The following is a 22,732-nucleotide window of genomic DNA, read 5'->3' on the forward strand; positions in this document are numbered from 1 at the left end:
TGGGTGCAAGTGAGAGAGACATAAAGGAGTTCTTTTCTTTTTCTGGTGATATTGTTTATGTCGAAATGATGAGGTTCGATGATTGATTTAGTTTAATGGATTTATTGTCTTTCATTATCTTTGTCTGAATCTGTCTTATTGAATGCTCATGTAGTGATACTGAGCGGTCCCAAATTGCATATGTTACCTTCAAGGATGTACAAGGAGCTGATACTGTAGTTCTCCTTTTGGTAATGTAATTTCTTTGACCATAATGTATCATCTCATCATTTTGGACGTTTGATATCATTGCAGATGTGAATACGGATGTTATTTCGGTTTTAATGTTTATGTTTTTTTTTTTTTGGATTTGGAATAGCTCCTGTAATCTGTCTGTGCAGAAGCTTGAAGGTTAAAGTAGCTCTTGTAATTTTTGAAAACGTCTGTGCTGCTGTGCACTGCAATGCAGTTTTATAAAAATGTATTTTTGAAAAAATAAATAGATTTGGACCCGTGGACCCGCCCCGGACAGGCCCGTTTGAAACGGGCCAGGTTAGGTCTGGTTCCAAAACTCAAAATCTATTTACCCGACTCGACCCGTCCCGTTACAGTTTATAACGGGTAGTGCCAAGTTCCTCCAAATTTGGGCCCGGCCCGGCCCGTGCCCACCCCTAGTGCAAATGACTATCCTACCTAAAAATTGTAAATATAGAAAAGTTGGAGACAAATACAGTCATAATGGTAACTAAAAGAGAATTGTTTTTAATAGTGCAGTGTTATTGTAAACAAAGATTATCCAAATTACATCAGTGCAGGATTTTATGGGCTTAAGTAATAAAAACTCCAGAGAAAGAAAGAGTGGCGCATGTGTTTCCTCAGAAAAGAAACCAATCGCAAACTATAAACCATCTATGTCTTGCAAGAGCCATTGATGGTGTCCCTTCATTTCCAATAATAATAATAAAATCTAGACAAATAAATATTGCATACCAAGACATTAAAATAAACAAGAATAGAAGCTCAAGAGATTTAGTGAAATGGTTATCATTTGTAATCCTGTCATACGGTCACAAACTATTGTTGGGACACAAAAATGTCACATGCAAGCCCAATCAAGTCTCAAAGCCCAATTGTCATACAAGCCTCAAGCCAAGCCTAAACACATGCAAAGGGGTGGAATCCAAAAAGGAAAATATCCACAATCATGCCAACACTACAGTAATTCAACCGAATGTTTGCATAAATCACGCCATGCCCATGCAAATCCATGCATACTCATCACACTCAGCCTTATCACGCTAACTACTATTTACACTAAAATATGCTCAAATCACACGCTCGGGGCTTGCCAAGTGAATTATGGTGTGGATGGTTACGGAAGTTTATTGAGTCCGAATCAAGATTATATGAAAGACTTTGGGCTGCCCAAAGATCCAAGTCCATAGTCTTTGAAGTCCACGTGGGTGAGTTTGAGAGAGAGAGCAAACCTAGTTTTCTTTTTTCCCTAGCAAGCCAACAAATCTATTTAGGAAGAAACCAAAACCCATATTAAGTTCACGTGAAAACCCAGTAAAGCATGCATTTAATAAAGAGAAAGGATGACTTTCCCTTCCTAGCTTGTGCAGAGGAACGACGCATGAAAATTAGGAGACGCATTATATGGAAGATGACCCGAGAAAGTAACATCTAGGGAAGAAGGCGTAGAACAGATTTCATGACAACAACGCGCACTCATTTGTCTTATACCAAGAAGGAAGGTCGCAATAGCGTCAAGAGAAAAAAATGAGGACTTGGCCATAACTAGAGATTCCTTAGGAAGTTTGGAAAGAAATTATTCACCTACAAAAGGGAGGTCAAAAGCCGTAGAAAATGAGGAGGAACATATCAAAGGGAGAGAGGGAAAATAACACAGAACATTAGGAGGGATTCAAGGTTATACTGCACCGGCTAAGAAAACCACTCTCTAAGTGCAAACAGTCTTAGACCTTTGAGATAACCATCTTCATGTAACCTTAGAGTTTTCCCTAACCTTCCCTTAACCCTTTAGTTAGTAGAAGCCCTCTTAGATTCCTAGAAATCCAAATTACCCAACCTATGCAACCATGCGAACTCTCTCTCTCACATGCTAACCTGATAAGTTTCTTGCTTCCACATCATGTCTTTCTTAAGCAAAAACCATTGTTTACTTAATCATGCTAGCCATTGATCTAACTGAAATATTTCCTAAGATGTGATAGTTCTTTGGAGATATTTCGGGACTTGGTACAAAAGTGAACCAAGTGAGGTAAAAGGATACTCGCAAAGCCCAAGTCAACCTCAACCTAAAAGTCCCCTAATATAAACTAACTACTTCACTAGGGACTAAGTTACAATCATGATTTAATTACTCCAAGATCCATAAGAAACACTACCAAGAATGGCAACGTCTCAAAGGTAGGTGAGGCTACTTCCCGACTGAATGAATCTCAACACGAGGAACAACACCAGAAGAACTAGGAAAACCTAAAGAAGTATGTCATGCCAAACATCATTGCAACTATCTATGCTATGGGTGAAAGCCCAAAAGAAATTGATGCATCTGTGAAGGAGTACAAAAACTCAAGCGAGAAGGTGAGTGAAATGGATAGTGTGCTCAGGGAAAAGACTTCCCAATAAGAGTCAGTTGTTGCTGTCAGCAAAGGTTCTGAAAAGGTAACGTCTTTTGTCACTCAGGAAGACGTCTTCGTCATTCTAGAGAAAAAGTTGCATAGAAGCTCGGAGGATTGGAAGTATGTTCCTGAGCAACCATATTCAATCAGCCTTATCCACACGTGCCATATCATAAAGGATACAAGACTCTCAACCTCGTCCTCTTTGACAAGAGGAAGGGAGCACTAAAAACACATAAGCGGTTTTATTGACGCTTTAGGTTCTCATGCCAGTGACTACAACCTCCATCTCAATGAGTTATAGAAAAGTTTAACCGACCATGCCTACACTTGGTACACTACCTTCACACCAGGTTCCATCCGAACCTGGGAAGAGCTAACAGGCAAGTTTTGTAAAAATTAATTCTAGCATGAGGATAGGGTTACCACAACGTAGCTTAACAATACAAGCCAAAAGCACAGAGAAGATGCTTTGACTTTTGTCAAGCGTTTCAAAGACCTTACTGCTACAACGAGAATGACGAAAAGCATTAGTGAAAATCTGTATCAACAACATCGTGGCTGATTGCAAAGTGTACTTGGAGAACATTGGTATCAGCTAGTTTTCGAGACTTCTGGGAAGCAATGAGGAAAACTAGTATGTCAATCAAACCCTCCATAAGGCGATTCTAGAAAAGCAATTAAAAAAAGTTCATCAAGGCCTAGTTGTGGATGACAGGTCTGACTACAACCCACGAAAAAGAAAGAAAAAAGATAGAGATAAGAAGAACTATCCCCCACTATCATGCAATGACGAGGAGTTTCAAGTCATCCTCGACACTATGTTCGCAGATAGAGCTATCAAGCCAGCCAAACCCTACAAAGTCATTTCTAAGGAAAATAGGAAGGATCCCAGGTACTGTCAACATCAGTATGTGAGACACCCCTCCATCGCTTGCCAAACTTACCATTAGTATGGAATCAGTTAGGTTTCTTATATTCTTAGTCCCTACAATCTAGGAATAGGCATGTGCCGCAAGTAATCCAACTTCGAAGAGGATGCAACATTTACTTTTAGATATCTTCTAGGATTCTTCGTATTTAATACAAATTTATATCCTAACATGACTTTATCTTGACTGCTATACATATACCTTCTAGGGTTCATCTCTAGTAATGCAATATCTCACACTTATTCTCTTGCCTATTGCTTGGGTCTCATAATATTGCTTACTAACTTGACTGCCGAAGAGTCTTTGGCCGGCACCCCCTAGTCCTTAGTTGTTTACGGTTGTTTATTGTTTTGCACACAAACGCGTCTGCACCCGTTTCATTGTTATGCGAATTTGGTTCCAACAATGAGTATGCAAATTGGGGCTACATCTACTCCTATTAAAAAAATCAGGTGAAGGAAGATGACAAAAATAAAAGATAAAAGGTTAGTGATGATAGAAAATAATGAAGTACAATTTTGCTTTGTTTATCTGAGTGACAAATTATTTCCACAGGATAATTGAGTAGATAATATATTACTTCAACCATTATAGTATAGTTTTGTCATTTTGTTTGCCTATACGCAGGGATGGCAATTCTAACTATTAAACCGATTGCCATGGGTGACTGCTCGAATGGAACGGATTTGCGTATGAAAATTCAGATATATTTTGGATATGGGAAAAACCATGAATATATTCGGTTATGGTTTTGGATATAGTTGTTGGGGTCTCTAATTCGTATCATTAACCGAATCTAACCCGAATAATATATAACATAACTTATATATAGTATAATAGTATTATATATAGGGGCAGATCCGTGGCACTATAAAAAAATTAAAAAAAAATTAAAAAAATTAAAAAAAAAACACAAGATTTGACACAAGTTTTAAACCATTAGTGTAACATCCCACATCGCCCAAGGGAGTGGATCATGTAAGCCTTATATTTATATTCTCATCTCTACCTAGCACGAGGCCTTTTGGGAGCTCACTGGTTTCGGGTTCCATCGGAACTCCGAAGTTAAGAGAGTTCGAGCAAGAGCATTCCCATGATGGGTGATCTACTAGGAAGTTCTCCTGTGAGTTCCCAAAAACAAAACCGTGAGAGCGTGGTCGGGGCCCAAAGTGGACAATATTGTGCTACAATGGAGTCGAGCTCAGGATGTGGTGGGGGCCCGGGCTGGGATGTGACAATTAGATTAGTCCACATTTAATGGTTGAGATGCAATCTATTTAGTCCAATTAATTTTCTTTATCTAAGTAATTTTGTATTGAAATAAAATTCTAAAACCCTTTTAATTGAGATTTGTTATTCTCTCTCCTATCTGATTAGTTATTTTACATTAATTTGCTCCATTTTCCCTTTGACTCTTTCTCTAATTTCTTCCCCATCTTGATCATGATGGTCAAATCTTGCTGTAGCAACCAAATAGGTATCTTTGGTCTCTAGAAACAAACCCAAAATCACCGGATAGTGGTCGTGGTGGTGGTTAATACCCAAATCATTGGATTCTTTTTCTGGGTTATTCAAAAATACATGATTTCTAAGGCTACAAAGTATCATGTAAGGGTGTGAATAAAATCTAGTTACAAAAGTCAAGAGCGCCATAGTAGAGTGATGTGTTCCATGGGGTACAAAGCTTTTGTGTGGGAAAAGAAAAAAAAAAGACTTGTGGTGCAACTGACTGGAAGATGAGAACATGAAGTTGGAGAAAAAAATTTAGAACTGGATCGAGAAAATTTAGAATGAAGCTATTATTAAGGAGACTGGATCAAATTCATAATTAAGAAAGTTCTGGAATTTTATTTTTATTTCTAATGTACATTTGTTTGAAGAATTACATGTCACATTAAATGTCATGGCAGATTGCATCTCAACCATTAAAAGTGGGCTAATCTAATGGTGTAAAACTTGTGTCAAATCTTGTGTTTTTTAGGGTGACTGCCAATTTAGTCCCTGAATTATCACCTGAACGAAAATTAGGTCTCTAAATTATTTTTTTCAAAAAAGTCAGTCCCTGAATTATAAATATTTGCCCGTTACATCCTTAATATTATATTCAATTTTCCATCAATTTAAGTCACGCTACTTGCATGTGATATACAATGGATGGTAGACTAGTAATTTACATAAAGAAATAGTGTATGGAGTTAACTTTGGAGGATAAATTAGACGTTAGATTCACAACCTATTTGAAATGTTAAAGCTTATAGGATAGAAAAGAACGGTATTACACTCTAAAGTGTGTCAAGTGACTTAAGTTGACAAAAAATTGAATAAAATAGCCTTGAATATAATAGTAGTTATGAAATTAGCAATTTTTAATGAATTTGGGGACTTATTTTATTGACAGAATAATTCAGGGACCTAATTTTCACTAAGGTGAGTCAGGGAGCACTTCACCCTTGTTAGGGGACTTTTAGGTCAAGGTGGACTTGGGCTTTGAGAACGTTCTCTTGTCTCCCTTGGTGCGGATTCATACAAAGTCCCGGAATATCTCGAAAGAGTTAGCTTGTCTTAGGAAATACCTAGTAACATCAATAGCTCGAAGATAGCATGATTGATCAAGATAATGACTTGCTTAAGTGAAGCGTAGTGTGGAAACTAGAAGATTACCAGTTTAACATGAGAGAGAAGGGATTTGCATGGTTGCATGGCATTCTTGGCTGGATGATTTGGGTTTTCCCAAGGTGATAGCAAGGCTTCTAACAGTTGAGATGATTAATGGTGGCTGTGGAAATTACTAAAGTTGCATGGATGATGGTGCGTGAGGTTTAGAGTATGTTGCTGGGCTAGATGGAATTCTCTGGGTTTCTTCCCAGGTGGTTCTATCTCCCTACGTTCTCTCTATGTTGACTCCTCCATGTGTTATCCCCTTTTGTGTTTCTTCTCTCTAAAGGAATCTCCCTTTGTGGCTTGGTCTTTTCTTCCTTTCTACGTAGCTCTCCTATTATTCCCTTTTTGGTGTAAGATAGCTGCACTATTGAGACCTGTAGTCTACTTCTTCCCGAGGTACAACTTTCCCTGGTCGGCTTTCCGCAGGTGTTACTTCTGGTAACGCATTTCATGGCTTTCGCGTGTTGGTTGTTTGTGCAAGTTAGGAAGGGAAAGTTAGCATTAAATGTTGGACTTGCTGGATTTAGCATACATTTAATGCAGGAATCTAGTTTAGTTCTAACTAAGGGGGTTAGCTTGCTAGGGAAATGGGTAAACTAGGCTAGTTCTCTTTTCAATGATGCCTGCGTGAAATGCAAATTGTATGGGCTTGGATCTTTGGGCCCCCAAACAGCCCAAAGTCTTCCATTACCTCGATTCCACGTTGGGCCCATAACCTTCCATAACCATCCATACCACAATCCACTTGACAAACCCCGAATATGTGACTTGGGCTTAGCATGAATATTGACTAGCATGAGGAAGCATGGCGTGATGAATAGACATGAGCATGGCATGTGTATCTAGTTTAATCACCGTGGCATGGCATATTTGTAAATATATTCCTCATCAATCCCACGCTTTGGCATGTGTTTGGATTTGAATGTAGGATTTGCATGAGAATTGGGTCTTGAGACTTAATTTGATTGGTGTGTGACATTTTTGGGCCCCAACAACCCTTTTTTTATAGTGCCACAGATGCGCCCCCATATATATAATATAATGGTGCTTATGGGAGATATCAAAGACACCAACATCGTCAATGTTTTAAATTCAATGGTTTAATTTTTATAATTCACAAGGTCTGTTCATTGAATCATTTTATACATCAAATGTTTAATGACAAAATTAATATCTGCTATATTATAATGTATAAATTGAACGAATATATTTTTTGTATTGACGAAGATGGATATAATCATTAACCGATGGGAATCCGTTACTCAGTGAGTAGGGTTATGAATAATTCCTACTGGTTAATTTGTGGTTATAGATATGGTTAATTTTTATGGTTATAGGGATGAGTGTAATATTTTCGTCCCCAACCAAACCGTTGTCATCCCTACCTATACAATTGCTCTTAGTAGTTAAGGCCATCTCCAACCTAAGAGCAGTTCCACCGTGTCTAAGGCCCCCTAGGGCCATCCACTATTTAATCCACCTAGTGAATAGTAACTACCATTAATAAACAGTAATTGCCTTTTGCATCTCCACCCCTACACTGAATAGCCCTGGCAATTGATAATAAAATATTATTATTTTTTCCTCACCCAATCCATCAAACATCCCCATATCCATTTCCCTTTTTCCTCTATTTTGACCTTCTTCCTCTCTCTCCTTCTCTCTCTCTCTCTCTCTCTCTCTCTTTTCTTTCTATCTCTCTTTCCCTTTTTCCCCTCATTCGACCTTTTTCCCGTCATTCCACCATCATCATCTCTCATCTTCTCTGCTTTAATTCCCTCCATCCTCGATTTCTCCTTCTTCCCCAATCTTCGTCTTCCTCTTCCAATTCTCTTCTCTCTACGTCTCTCCAATGAAGAAATCACGCATAGCAGCAACTGCTCGTCGGGACTAGAATTTCTCCCCAATTTCTCGCGACTCATTCTAAGTCCCAGCCATGAATCCCGAATAGTGAATTCAATCATAAGATTCTTTTTTTTTTTAAACCTCTTGTTTGATTTATTTGTTGCCAATTGAATTTGATCCTAAATGCGGTGGTTTTAGAACTGTAGTTTTATTGGAAATTTTAGTTTAATTTAATTTTCTGAAATTGATTCTGCATAGTTGATGTTTTTCGTTCTAATTGAGGGTTTGAGTGTGTAAATCCATGTCAAATGAAGGGAAGGAGGACAGGGAGATGTCAAGGTCAGCGCATGCATCGATGCCGCACATCAGCCACACGTCACACTACCCTCAGGCTCTCGGGATGTCAATTCCCGCCTGGCCTCTCGCTTGGGCATCCCCCGAGCCCCATCGCCCATAATGGCTGGAGCTGCTAGCTGGGGCAATTGGGTTGGAGCAACAGCCGGTCCACCGGGCTATTGAATACGGTGGAGCTGCTCTAAGGAAGGCCATAGGACTTGTTTTAGCCCTCTGCCCCTCCATGAAATTAATATTTTAATAAACAGTGCATGGCCATATTTCTCTCTCTGACCGAGGGCCAAAGGGTCATAGGGCAAAACATAGCCCTGTCACAAAAAACCATCTCCAACCGAGGGCCAAACATAATTTATTATTTAAATTTAAAAACTACAACAACTTAAATTTATAGGAAAAAATGAGAATTTTTTAATGTTATTTAATGTTGTTTTAATGGTTTAGGAAGTTATAGGAAAAAATAGAATTTAAAAAAAACTGTAAAAAAATAAAAAATAACGACTAGTTGACGTTAGCTAGTTACCGTTGCATTCAAATTGTGGCCCGGCCCAAGGCCGGTTGGCCGTTTGGCCCTTTTTTGTCTAGTGGAGCCCACAAGCCCTTTAACCTAGCCCTCGGTTGGAGACGGTTTTCGGACTATTTTCAGCCATCTCCAACCGAAGGGTCTAGAAAACAGGCCACCAGCTATTTTCGGCCTAATATTTCTTAAGGGCTCGTTAGGAAGTGCATTTAAAACGTTTGAAAGTGTTGTTTTGGAACTAATCATTTATCTTTTAGTCAAGGGGTAATCTAGTCCTTCTACATCACTTTCTCTTGAATAATAATCAATTCAATTTATAATTCATAAAAAATAAATTCAATTCAATTTACCTTCACCATTTATCTGTTGATTTATTAATTTCAGTAATTTTCTCATTTCCTTTGTTCCCCTTCCTCCCCTCTCTCATGAAACTCAACCTTCATTCTTGGCAAGCTCCACTTCCGAACAAAACCCTAACAATTCAAACACACACACACGCACGGAGCAACTCGGTTAGCGACTCAGTTGTCCATGGATGTGAATCGTTGACTTGAATCGGAGAGAGGATCTGAGTCGTCGGCTATATTCTAAATTGTGTATTGACTGGGTGTGATGGGTGCTGCGGGGTCCAAACTCGAGAAGGCTCTCGGCGACCAGTTTCCGGAAGGCGAGCGATACTTTGGACTCGAGAATTTCGGCAACACTTGCTATTGTAATAGCGTTTTGCAGGTTTCGATTCTGCATCTTCCAAATTCAATCGTTTTATTAGTGAAATTTTGAAATTAGGGTTCTGATTTTATAGAAATTCTGTAAATTTTGTGGTAGAACGAGAATTACGTGCAGCATATGTAAATTTTGAGCTGTGGATGTTTTGAAGTTGAGTAATGGCGAAAAGTTTAGTAAATTGGATTGCATATTGTAGTTCAGCGTGCCCAATTAGGTGGCGTTTTGTGGCTGTTTATGGTCGTTCAGCTTTGACTTGTTAGCTAGTTGAGCAGGTGCTTGGTTTGGGGTAGAGATTGTTGTAGCATTCTTTAGTAACATTAACCGTCTGCAGCATAAGGTTATCAGCAATTTCACTATGTTAGCATTTTCTGCTTTTCTGTTCAGTTTTCCGGTGGTGCTCAAAATTTTATTTCTGGGTTCCGGGTGAACTTGTTGAAATGTTAGTGCACCATGCAATGACCGGCGTCAATTTTGTTTGTCTGAATGGATAAGCACTGGGTAAATGCCTTTTAGACACTCATATATTTCCAATTTAGTGGAATTGAGATTCTTTAGATTAAGATTACTGGGTAATTATTAAATTTAATGTCGACATGAACATGTCATTAAATCTGTTTCTGAAGTTCTCTCTGGAAACTGAGAAACATTACCTTGTTTAATGGGCTCATGTATTCAACAAGAAAGTGTTCATCAAATATGGTTAAGAGTGTCTAGGCTAGGTACTTGGCTTGCATTTTTAGTCTTGACTCATTATTTTAGATGGTATTCGTAGTGTTCACTTTGAACTTGGATGCTTCAAGATGGGGTTATTGACATGGTCTTTCAACACATCTATCGTCCAATTGAGATTTTGTTGGACCATCAGTATCTTCCCCACATCTATCTTTATTCCATGTATTCTGGAAACATTAGTGCTGATATTCCAACTAAATATGTCTATTTCAAAAATGGATAAAAACATTATTTATTGCCTTTCTCATTTAGGGCTCTGGGTGACCTATGCAATATCGAACTCTGAGAGTAACATCTGCCCTTATCCCTTTTAGATTGTTGGAAACCATTCTCTCTAAAGTAATCATCACCCGATATCCTTTTTTATTTTTCATGCAGGCACTTTATTTTTGTGTTCCATTTCGCGAGCAGTTGCTAGAATACTATTCCAGCAACAAAAGTGCTGGGGATGCAGAAGAAAATCTCTTGACATGCTTAGCAGACTTGTTTACACAGGTGACAACTATACTAGATATAGATCGTATTTGTACCTAAATTTGTCAACTCAAGTGGGATTTGGCATGTCAGGGCTGCTCTTTATTTCTTTATGTACTATCTTTTGGTACCTCCTTTCTATTTCTGGGATGTCACTGTAACCGTAAGGCCCTCCCTACTCTGCTGTTCTACCATGCTTTTGTTACGGGAAAGATTTATTGATTGCCAAATACATGAAGGTGTATTCTTGGAATAACAGGTTTTTCTTTCCCGTGTTTATCTATCAAAACCATTTTTGTTTTATCTCATATACAAGAATGAAGATTGAAGCCAGCCTAGTATATATGGCTCTTGAATATTCTGCAACAAATTCTACAAACATGTGATGCTAGTTTCCTAAGTGGTGTTCATGCCATGGAACATATGTTCTTGTCCATTGTTTTAGTCACGGTGCTGGGACCAACAGTTGGTTATTCCTTTGTTGTAGATAAGTTCACAAAAGAAGAAAACAGGCGTCATTGCTCCAAAGCGTTTCGTACAAAGATTGAAGAAACAAAATGAGCTTTTCCGTAGCTATATGCACCAGGTCTGTCTTTCCTTCAAACAACCGAAATGTTTTTTCTTCTGTGTATGCAACTTTCTAGAAATTTATATATCTGAAACATTGATAATTTTTTATAATTGGAAATAGTATATACTAAACTCCGCCTATGTCTTACATGGCCGGTCCCAAGCCCGGATAAAGGAGGAGGGGGAGGGCGTCAGGAAGTCGACAGCCGGCACTCCATGATCACGTCGAATCCTTATGAAAATGAATCCAGAACAAAATCGCGCTAAAGCTAGGGCGTCACCCGTAAGTGGCGCGCTGTGTGGCCCGAGCACAGTGATAAGTGAGCAAGGGTCGCTGTATCTCCATCGGCACCCGGATGCAGTGTTAAATGAGCAAGGGGGCCATAGAAACTTCCTTTCGAACGACTCCACTCAAAGTTGTTTGGGAGCATATGCTCCTATCAACTTTACCCGGGACACACAAAAGAAGTACTTTGATCCTATTAGACGGGGGAGGGTGAAGAAGCTAGGACAGAAGGGTAGAGTTCAAGAGAGCAAAATGCGTTTAGGAACGTGGAATATAGGAACCTTAACGGGAAAATCTATGGAAGTAGTGGAAGTTATGGTGAGGAGAAGGATAAATATTATGTGCCTACAAGAAACTAAGTGGGTTGGTAGTAAGGCAAAGGATCTAGAAAACTCAGGGTTTAAACTTTGGTATTCGGGCACAAATAGAACGAGAAACGGTGTTGGCATCATCGTGGACAAGACCTTGGTACAAGATGTTGTAGATATCAAGAGGGTAGGAGATAGAATCATGGCAATCAAGATTGTAATAGGACAAGAACTTATCAATGTGATTAGTGCGTACGCACCTCAAGTAGGGTTGGATACGAGTTCGAAGGAGAAATTTTGGGAAGATCTTGGAGACTTGGTGCAAGGAATTGCTCAGACGGAGAAGTTATTTATAGGAGGAGATTTAAATGGACACGTGGGCAGGGAGACAGGCAACTATGGAGGTTTTCATGGTGGCCATGGTTTTGGGGAGAGAAACGAGGATGGGGAAGCTATCTTGGATTTTGCAATGGCATATGATCTCTTCTTAGCCAACACCTTCTTTAAGAAGAGAGAAGAACATGTGATCACCTACAAGAGTGGGTCGTCAAAAACACAAATAGATTTTCTTCTAATGAGGAAAGGGGATCGTATAACTTGTAAGGATTGCAAAGTTATACCAGGAGAGAGCGTGGCTAATCAACATCGCTTGTTGGTGATGGATGTACATATCAAAAGAGTAAGACAAAAGAACAAGACTTGGAAGTGCCCAAGAACTAGATGGTGGAATCTAAAAGAAGAAAAACAAGCCATTTTCAAAGAGAATGTAATCACCCAATGTGTGTGGGATAGAGAGGGGGAAGCTAGCCAAATGTGGGATTCCATGGCTAGTTGTATCCGAAAAGTAGCAAAAGAGGTATTAGGAGAGTCCAAGGGCTTTGCCCCACACCAAAAGGAGTCTTGGTGGTGGAATGAGGAGGTACAAACAAAGGTGAAGGCTAAGAAGGAATGTTGTAAAGCCTTATACAAGGAGAGGACCGATGAAAATGGTGAAAGGTATAGAAAAGCGAAGCAAGAGGCGAAGAAAGCTGTCAGAGAAGCTAAGTTAGCGGCTTACGACGATATGTATAAACGACTAGATACCAAAGAAGGAGAGTTGGATATCTATAAACTAGCTAGAGCAAGGGAAAAGAAGACAAGGGACCTAAACCAAGTGAGGTGCATCAAGGATGAGGATGGAAAGGTTCTTGCTACAGAGAACGCGGTTAAAGACAGATGGAGAGGTTATTTTCATAATCTTTTCAATGAAGGACATGAAAGGAGTGCTTCTTTAGGGGAGTTGAGTAACTCAGAAGAGTGTAGAAACTACTCCTTTTATCGTCGAATCCGGAAGGAAGAAGTGGTTGTAGCTTTGAAGAAGATGAAGCATAGAAAAGCAATAGGCCCAGACGATATACCAATCGAAGTGTGGAAAGTTTTGGGAGAGACAGGTATAACATGGCTCACTGACCTTTTCAATAGGATTTTGAAAACGAAGAAGATGCCAAATGAGTGGCGAACGAGCACTTTGGTGCCTATCTACAAGAATAAGGGCGACGTACAAAATTGCATGAACTATAGGGGTATTAAGCTAATGAGTCATACAATGAAGCTCTGGGAGAGAGTCATTGAGCATAGATTGAGGCAAGAGACGGGTTTCGGACAACCAATTCGGGTTCATGCCAGGGCGCTCAACCATGGAGGCAATCTATCTCTTACGAAGATTGATGGAAAGATATAGAGATGGGAAAAAGGATTTACACATGGTCTTTATAGATTTGGAAAAAGCGTATGATAGGGTCCCAAGAGACATTCTTTGGAGGATTTTAGAGAAGAAAGGAGTACGAGTAGCATATATCCAAGCTATAAAGGATATGTATGAAGGAGCAAAGACTGCCGTAAGAACTCATGAAGGACAAACCGAAAGCTTTCCCGTAACTGTAGGATTACATCAAGGCTCATCCTTAAGTCCTTACCTTTTTGCGTTGGTAATGGATGAGTTAACAGGACATATTCAAGATGATATTCCTTGGTGTATGCTTTTCGCAGACGATATAGTGTTGATAGATGAAACTCAGGAAGGGGTAAATGCAAAGCTTAACCTTTGGAGAGAAGTGTTGGAATCTAAAGGTCTTCGCCTAAGCCGATCAAAGACAGAATATATGGAGTGCAAGTTCAGTGCAAATGGAGGCCAAAACGAGTTAGGGGTGAGGATCGGAGATCAAGAAATACCAAAGAGCGACCGTTTTCGTTACCTAGGATCTATCTTGCAAAAGAACGGAGAATTAGATGGAGATCTCAACCATAGAATACAAGCTGGATGGATGAAGTGGAAGAGTGCATCCGGCGTGTTGTGTGACCGCCGTATGCCACTGAAGCTCAAGGGAAAATTTTATAGGACGGCAATAAGGCTGGCGATGCTGTATGGCACAGAATGTTGGGCGGTGAAACATCAACACGTACACAAAATGGGTGTAGCGGAGATGAGGATGCTTCGTTGGATGTGTGGGCACACGAGAAAGGATAAGATTAGGAATGAGGATATCCGAGGTAAAGTAGGAGTAGCCGAAATTGAAGGAAAGATGAGAGAAAATCGGTTACGGTGGTTTGGACATGTGCAAAGAAGGCCTACTGACGCTCCGATTAGAAGATGCGACTATGGGACAGAGGTTCAGGGCCGAAGGGGTAGAGGAAGACCTAGGAAAACTTTGGAAGAGACTCTAAGAAAAGACTTAGAGTACTTGGATCTAACGAAGGACATGACACAGGATCGAGCACAATGGCGTTCTAAGATTCATATAGCCGATCTCACTCAGTGACTTGGATTTTCCAAGTCTCCAACCAAGAAGTTTTCCTCACTCGGGAAATTAAGGGAACACTACCCCAACCTACATGCTCCACTCAAAAAGCTTCAACATACAAGCTTCAACAAAAGAAAATTCAAAGAACTTAGCGAAGAAGGCTTTGGTGTATTTAACACAATACGTTGAAATGAAGGAAAGCTTATTTATTGATATCCCCGATAAGCTACAAATATGTACATATACATGAGTCAAAATAAACACACAAGAGGGAGCCTTCACAAAGGTTGCTTAGGAGAAGTCTCAGCAGTCGGTAGAGCCCCAGAAAGAGAAGGCACCGGAGGGGGATCATTTGGAGCCTCAGTACTGGACAGAACCCTAGGAGAAGGAGGCATCAGAGGTTGATCATTTGGAGCTTCATTACGCGGTACAGCCCCAGAAGACGAAGGCAATAAATGCCTTTGGAACAAACCCACAAATATCTGATGATCAAGTAAAACCTGACCATCAGTTTCCTTCATCTGGTCAAGCTTCCTCTTCATGTTTGTAGCATAGTCATGTGCGAGCCGGTGCAACTGTTTATTCTCATGCTTGAGCCCTCTAATCTCCTGTTTGAGACTCATCACTTCAACCGCCAATGATTCAACTTGGCGGGTTCGAGCAAATAGGCGTTGGGCCATATTAGACACAGAACCTGCACACTGAACACTGAGAGCCAGCGAATCCTTAACAGCTAACTCATCAGACCGTTTGGAAAGTAGTCTGTTATCTTTGGGAGTGAGAAGGTTCCTGGCCACCACCGCAGCGGTCATATCATTCTTCATCACGGAATCCCCAACGGTAAGAGGACCAGTTGGGGAGACGAAGGATGGGCGCCATATGTTGTCTGGAGAAGGCGGGGCTGCCTCTTCAACAAGGTTCAAGTCAAAACGACGGTCGGAGGGGCCAGACATTTTCAAAGGTGTTGAAGAGAGAAGAGGTCGGACAAATCAAGATCTTAGAAGTGCAAGAATGAAGCTTCTACTGGTGGAGATTCAAGTGTGCTTTGGAACTTAATGCCAGCCTCTATAAAAATCTGCACTCGACGGAGCTTCAGAAATCAAAGAGGCGACTGCTCAGAAATCGAAGAGGCGTTTGCTTTCTCAAAAGTTGGGCTGCTTAGAGATCACGAGGGTTGATCTCAGAAATCGAAGAGCCGTTTGCTTTCTCAAAAGTTGGGCTGCTCAAAGACCACGAAGGCCGATCTCAGAAATCGAAGAGGCGCTCGCTTTCTCAAAAGCTGGGCTCCCTAGAGACCACGAGGGCCGATCTCAGAAATCGAAGAGGCACCTACTTTTCCAGCCTTGTCAGCACCTGTCACACGCACACTCAGCTTTGCGGAAATTATGGGCATTCTGTCAAAGACTTCTGGGGAAGTAGAAAACACATGAATCTTACTGTTCAATCACCCACTTCCCACACGCAACAATAGCTCATGGGTACCACAGATAACTTTGCCAAAGTTCTCTGCCAAAGTTGAGCACGTGAAGCTTGCAGCTCCCACTACATCGCTCTGACCAAGAAGGGTAAAAGAATAGCAAAGAAACAGCACTAACAAAGTTTAGACCCATAAATTTTGAAGGTCTAGCTATCATATTATTACCCACAAGGGTAAAGGAACAGTACCACTGCTGGATAATTGGAAAGTCCATGTATGTCAACCTCTGTGCTTCGTGGCAAGGTAGACTAGCAAACATGCCCAACCTTTACTCACATTCGAGAAAACACTCCCAATAAGATTGCTTGCTCCAAAATCGAAGAGGCACCGTCCTCCGAATCTAAAGAGCCAGACTCCCAACATGACTACTTTCTTAAAAATCGAAGAGAGGGTAAAGGAACAGTACCATTGCTGGATAATTGGAAAGTCCCTGTGTGTCAACCTCTGTGCTTCGTGGCAAGGTAGACTAGCAAACATGCCCAACCTTTACTCACATTCGAGAAAACACTCCCAACAAGATTGCTTGCTCCAAAATCGAAGAGGCACCGCCCTCCGAATCTCGAGAGCCACTCTCCCAACATGATTACTTTCTCAAAAATCGAAGAGACACTGCTCCCCGAATCTCGAGAGCCAGACCCCCAGCATGATTGCTTTCTCAAAAATCGGTGAGGCACCGTTCTCCGAATCAATCGAAGAGGCGCTCGCTTTCTCAAAAGCTGGGCTGCTCAGAGACCACGAGGGCCGATCTCAGAAATCGAAGAGGCACCTACTTTTCTAGCCTTGTCAGCACCTGTCACACGCACACTCAGCTTTGCAGAAATTATGGGCATTTTGTCGAAGACTTCTGGTGAAGTAGAAAGCACATGAATCTTACTGTTCAATCACCCACTTCCCACACGCAACAATAACTCATGGGTACCACAGATCACTTTGCCAAAGTTCTCTGCCAAAGTTGAGCACGTGAAGCTTGCAGCTCCCACTACATCGCTCTGACCAAGAAAGGTAAAAGAATAGCAAAGAAACAGCACTAACAAAGTTTAGACACATAAATTTTGAAGGTCTAGCTACCATATTATTACCCACAAGGGTAAAGGAACAGTACCACTGCTGGATAATTGGAAAGTCCCTGTGTGTCAACCTCTGTGCTTCGTGGCAAGGTAGACTAGCAAACATGCCCAACCTTTACTCACATTCGAGAAAACAGTCCCAACAAGATTGCTTGCTCCAAAATCGAAGAGGCACCGTCCTCCGAATCTCGAGAGCCAGACTCCCAACATGACTACTTTCTCAAAATCGAAGAGAGGGTAAAGGAACACTACCATTGCTGGATAATTGGAAAGTCCCTGTGTGTCAACCTTTGTGCTTCGTGGCAAGGTAGACTAGCAAACATGTCTAACCTTTACTCACATTCGAGACAACACTCCCAACAAGATTGCTTGCTCCAAAATCGAAGAGGCACCGCCTTCCGAATCTCGAGAGCCAGACTCCCAACATGATTACTTCCTCAAAAATCGAAGAGACACTGCTCTCCGAATCTCGAGAGTCAGACCCCCAGCATGATTGCTTTCTCAAAAATCAAAGAGGCATCGTTCTCCGAATCTCGAGAGCCAGATACCACAGACCACTTTTTCAAAGTGCTCTGACAGAGTTAAAACATGTGAAACTGGCAGCTCCCACTACCGTGCTATGACCAAGCAGGGTAAAGGAATAGCATTACTACTTGTTGTTAGGGAGACTCCTATATATGTCGACCTCCATCCCCAACGGACAGGCAGACCTGCAAAAATGCTCAACCCTTCATCATATCTGAGAGGGCACTCCCAACAAAGCCTTTCGAAATATTCAGCTTTCTTTCCCCCCGATAATACCTCTGCAAACAAGCTATACTAGAGCAAGAATATCTCATATCATCAGGGTTAAAAGCAAGAGTATCCCATATCATGCTTTTTCCCTGTTTTTTCTTTTGGCCTTGTTTTTACCTGCAAGACAAGGAGAAAGAGAGCAATCAGTCAGTACTTGGAATCAAGCTTCCAGCCAGGAACTGACTGCCTGGAACCCCTTACCTGATTACTTACCTGGCATTGCTCTCGAGTACTCATCTTCATCATCTTATGTTTCCAGGGAAGATTCCGCATCTGCTTGAGGAACAGATAGGGCAAGTGCGAAGGATACAAGGAAGCATGTGGAGACAAGCGTAACAGCACACGTGCCGATACATCCATTACTCTGTCAAAAGCAAAAGTATCCCATATCAGCAGGGTGGAACGTACTCTAGATTTGATGGACTTGTTTTGACCCTCAAATTCTTCAGTCGGCCTTATGCTCTGGAGGAAACCAGAAAACCCTCCAGCTCAGTTCAAGAATAAGCCTGTGGAAAGTTACTTCTTCAAAAGCAAAAGTATCTCATATCATCTCTTCTCATTTTTCTTCTCTTTATCCTTCATGCTGCTGCAAGATGGGGAGAAGGTGAACAATCAGTCGGAGCTCTGATTGCTTACCTTGTCTGTCACCTCTTTCAGCAGACCCCCTAGCTCGGCGACTTGGGGGACTCCTACTACATGGTTTGTATCGCGCTTGACCAAGCCTGAAACTACAAGTAAGCTTCAAGTGAAATTGATACATTACCTTGTGCATCTCCACCAGTTAAAGATACCACCCCTGGATGGAGGAAGAGTACTTCCAGAGAAGATGCCACATCTACCTATGAGACAGATAAGGCAAGTCAAGACGACACCACACTCCGATACTTAGAAGTTTCGTGATTACGAGATCATTATCCCACAATATTTCCTAATGTCATTTGTACTAAATCATTCACTCGTACTCACTAAAGGAGAGCTTGAACCTATGTACTTGTGTAAACCCTTCACAATTAATGAGAACTCTTCTATTCCCTGGGCGTAGCCAATCTGGGTGAACCACGTACATCTTGTGTTTGCTTTCCTATCTCTATCCATTTATATACTTATCCACACTAATGACCGGAGCAATCTAGCGAAGATCACAAAAAGCGACCGTTTTCGTTACCTAGGATCTATCTTGCAAGAGAACGGAGAATTAGATGGAGATCTCAACCATAGAATACGAGCTGGATGGAAAGAGTGCATCCGGCGTGTTGTGTGACCGTCGTAGGCCACTGAAGCTCAAGGGAAAATTTTATAGGACGGCAATAAGGCCAGCGATGTTGTATGGCACAGAATGTTGGGTGGTGAAGCATCAACACGTACACAAAATGGGTGTAGCGGAGATGAGGATGCTTCGTGGGATGTGTGGGCACACGAGAAAGGATAAGATTGGGAATGAGGATATCCGAGGTAAAGTAGGAGTAGCCGAAATTGTAGGAAAGATGAGAGAAAATCGGCTCTGGTGATTTGGACATGTGCAAAGAAGGCCGACTGACGCTCCGGTTCGAAGATGTGACTACGGGACAGAGGTTCAGGGCCGAAGGGGTAGAGGAAGACCTAGGAAAACTTTGGAAGAGACTCTAAGAAAAGACTTAGAGTACTTGGATCTAACGGAGGGCATGACACAAAACCGAGCGCAATGGCGTTCTAGGATTCATATAGCCGACCCCACTTAGTGGGAAAAGGCTTTGTTGTTGTTGTTGTTGTTGTGGAAATAGTATATACTAATTAGAAAAATGCATTATTATCCATTGAAAGCTTGAGCACAAGCCTTGTGGCGGCTGCCATTTGGAAGTTAAACGTATGTCATTTAGCCTTCTGATCCATTGTGTGTTTGAAGTCATATGTATAATTCAACTGTCTGTGATGAAAATTAAATAAAGCGATTTCAATTGGATGTGTATAGCTGGAACTCTCTGTAAACCATAAATTATTTTGACAAGTAGAGAAATAGTTGAAAACTCACGGTTTTGGTCTTATAGAGTTTGGTCGTGACATTTTTTAATGTTTGACATAGATGGCCAAATTTTTCTTGTGGGGTTTTTACAGAAGTTTCTTTATTTCGTGCAAGGTTTGTGAATGTAGTCGCAAATGCCTTTTCTGTTACATAATTTTTATATGTGATGTTCCTCCTGTTATATCGGTGCATTCCTTGTTACATTGTTCTCAAATCTTTCTTTGAAAGGTTGAAGAGAATGTTACTTACATATATCCTGACTTGTTGCTAAAATATTTTCGGTTCTCATTGATTTATTACACAAATATGATATTACATATGACTAATGTTTTCCATCTTTTTTATTCTGTTTTGTAGGATGCTCATGAATTCTTAAATTTTTTGTTAAATGAACTTGTCGACATACTGGAGAAAGAAGCCCAAGCTGCAAAAAGTGATCAAGAAACTACTTCACCTCCTGAAAAAATGGGAAATGGTCCAAAGAATGTTCAGGCCAATGGTACTCATAAAGATCCCTTAGTTACCTGGGTGCACAAAAATTTTCAGGTGATCTAGCTCTGCAAAGTCATATAACCATACCAGTTTCCTTGTGTTTAATTCTTAAGTTTATGTGATAAGCTCACCATGTTCCATTCTAATGCATGCATGTATTTATATTTTGTTGAATTGCTTGCTCATTTTTATATTAGACGTTTTGCTGAGATTTTCTGTCATCTATAGTCTTTGAATTAAACATGTTATCGGTTCCCATGCTTTACTTTTACCCCTCCTTTGTCTTATCAAAACAATCAACTTCTCTTAGAAAGAAAAGGCCAAATACTTAATGTTGTGGCTGATGTTTGACTGCTTATTAATTTGTTACCTTTGCATTTTACATTGTCATACAATAACAGAAATCTTTCTCTTTGCTTCTGTTACTAAGAATCTCATAATATTCAATGGCTATTCGAGTCAGGGTATACTCACCAATGAAACAAGGTGCTTACGGTGTGAGACAGTGACTGCAAGAGATGAAATATTTTTGGACTTGAGCCTGGATATTGAACAGAACAGTTCAATAACGAGCTGTTTGAAAAACTTCAGTTCCACAGAGACGTTAAATGCCGAGGACAAATTTTTTTGCGACAAGTGCTGCAGGTGGATCTCCTTCACTCAGATTTTATTCATATTCTTCCCTTTGTTAATATATGATTCGCACTATTCTGGTTTCACTGATAAAGTGTGGAGGGGTTATTACCATGGATACCATTGTGCTTATCCTGGTTACCGCAAAGTGCTAAGCATAAAATCTAGATATTGTTCTGAACTTTGGAGAGTATTTTGGAAATCACTATCGCTCACTAAAGAAAATTTGTGGTTTGTTGTCCATTCTCAAAAGAACAAAACTAAGCACCTTTTTTGGTATTTGATGATTCCTAAATAATAGGGGATGGTTTCTGTGCGTACACATGATAATATTGGGGGTAAAAACCAGAGCTTCCATTTTTTATATAGTAAGAATCCCCTTTGCCCGCCTGATAGCTGACAAGTTAAGCTTTTCATGATGATATGCAGTTTGCAAGAAGCGCAGAAGAGGATGAAGATAAAAAAGCCACCTCACATCCTGGTTATCCATCTTAAACGGTTTAAGTACATCGAGCAGCTTGGCCGTTACAAGAAGCTATCTTATCGGGTTGTATTCCCACTAGAGCTGAAGCTGAGTAACACAGTTGAGGATGCAGAATCTGAGTATTCTCTATTTGCTGTGGTTGTCCATGTTGGCAGCGGGCCAAACCATGGACACTATGTTAGCCTTGTGAAAAGCCATAACCACTGGTTATTTTTTGATGATGAAAATGTGGAAATGATTGATGAGTCTGCAGTGCAAACTTTCTTCGGATCAGCACAGGAGTATTCAAGTAACACAGATCATGGATACATCTTGTTCTACGAGAGCCTCGGCACCAGTAACAAGAGTTAAGAAGACGGCTCGGGATTTAAGATGGTTGGGTATTTCTAATCATTTGGACTTTTTCGCGTCTGTTTTTGTGTTTACCTTTTCTCTTTTTTTCGGTTTCCCCCCTTTTCGACCTGTGGAAGAGCTGTCAAATGTCAATGAGATGATATGGGTGGTGAAAAATGTATACCTAGGTGGTCCGGATGTACAGCAGATGGTGGAAGCAGACCATCCTCCTTTTCGTTTTTTCCTTTCTTTTATCTTTTTGACAATAAGGAAAAGGGTAGTGTATATGCTATATGGTCGGAAATTTCAGACAGTAATTGGTTGTCACGGTCGAGAACATTAAACACTATAAATGCCATGAAATCGGAATTTGCTCATCGCTATTTTCTCCTTGTGTACGTTAATTCTGTTTTGCGGCTTCAATTATGCAGGTGTTTTGTGATTATAGTTCATACTAAGCAAAAACTTGGTACTTGATTCTCTTGTTGTCAATGAATTTGTTTTTTACCTGAATTCGATGTAACAGGATATGGCTTTTGCAATTTTAATTCAACGTAACATGACATTGTTTGAGGAAGGTGGTCCAATATCCTAGTGGCTAGGATGTTGGACTTCTACACAAACCTTCAAAACTTCGTTC

General features: G+C 40.6%; 1 protein-coding gene across 1 annotated transcript; it reads left to right on the plus strand.

Annotated features, from left to right (window-relative positions):
* Positions 1-9,313: 9,313 nt before the first annotated feature.
* LOC126601709 (ubiquitin carboxyl-terminal hydrolase 3) lies at positions 9,314-22,475 on the plus strand. Its single transcript, XM_050268455.1, has 6 exons — positions 9,314-9,665; positions 10,773-10,889; positions 11,356-11,454; positions 20,508-20,696; positions 21,106-21,287; positions 21,705-22,475. The coding sequence occupies exons 1-6, from the start codon at positions 9,549-9,551 to the stop codon at positions 22,108-22,110; spliced, it is 1,110 nt and encodes a 369-aa protein (XP_050124412.1). The 5' UTR covers positions 9,314-9,548; the 3' UTR covers positions 22,111-22,475.
* The last annotated feature ends 257 nt before the right edge of the window (positions 22,476-22,732 follow it).

Source organism: Malus sylvestris, chromosome 15, assembly GCF_916048215.2.
Source record: "Malus sylvestris chromosome 15, drMalSylv7.2, whole genome shotgun sequence".
NCBI classification, from domain to species: Eukaryota; Viridiplantae; Streptophyta; class Magnoliopsida; order Rosales; family Rosaceae; genus Malus; species Malus sylvestris.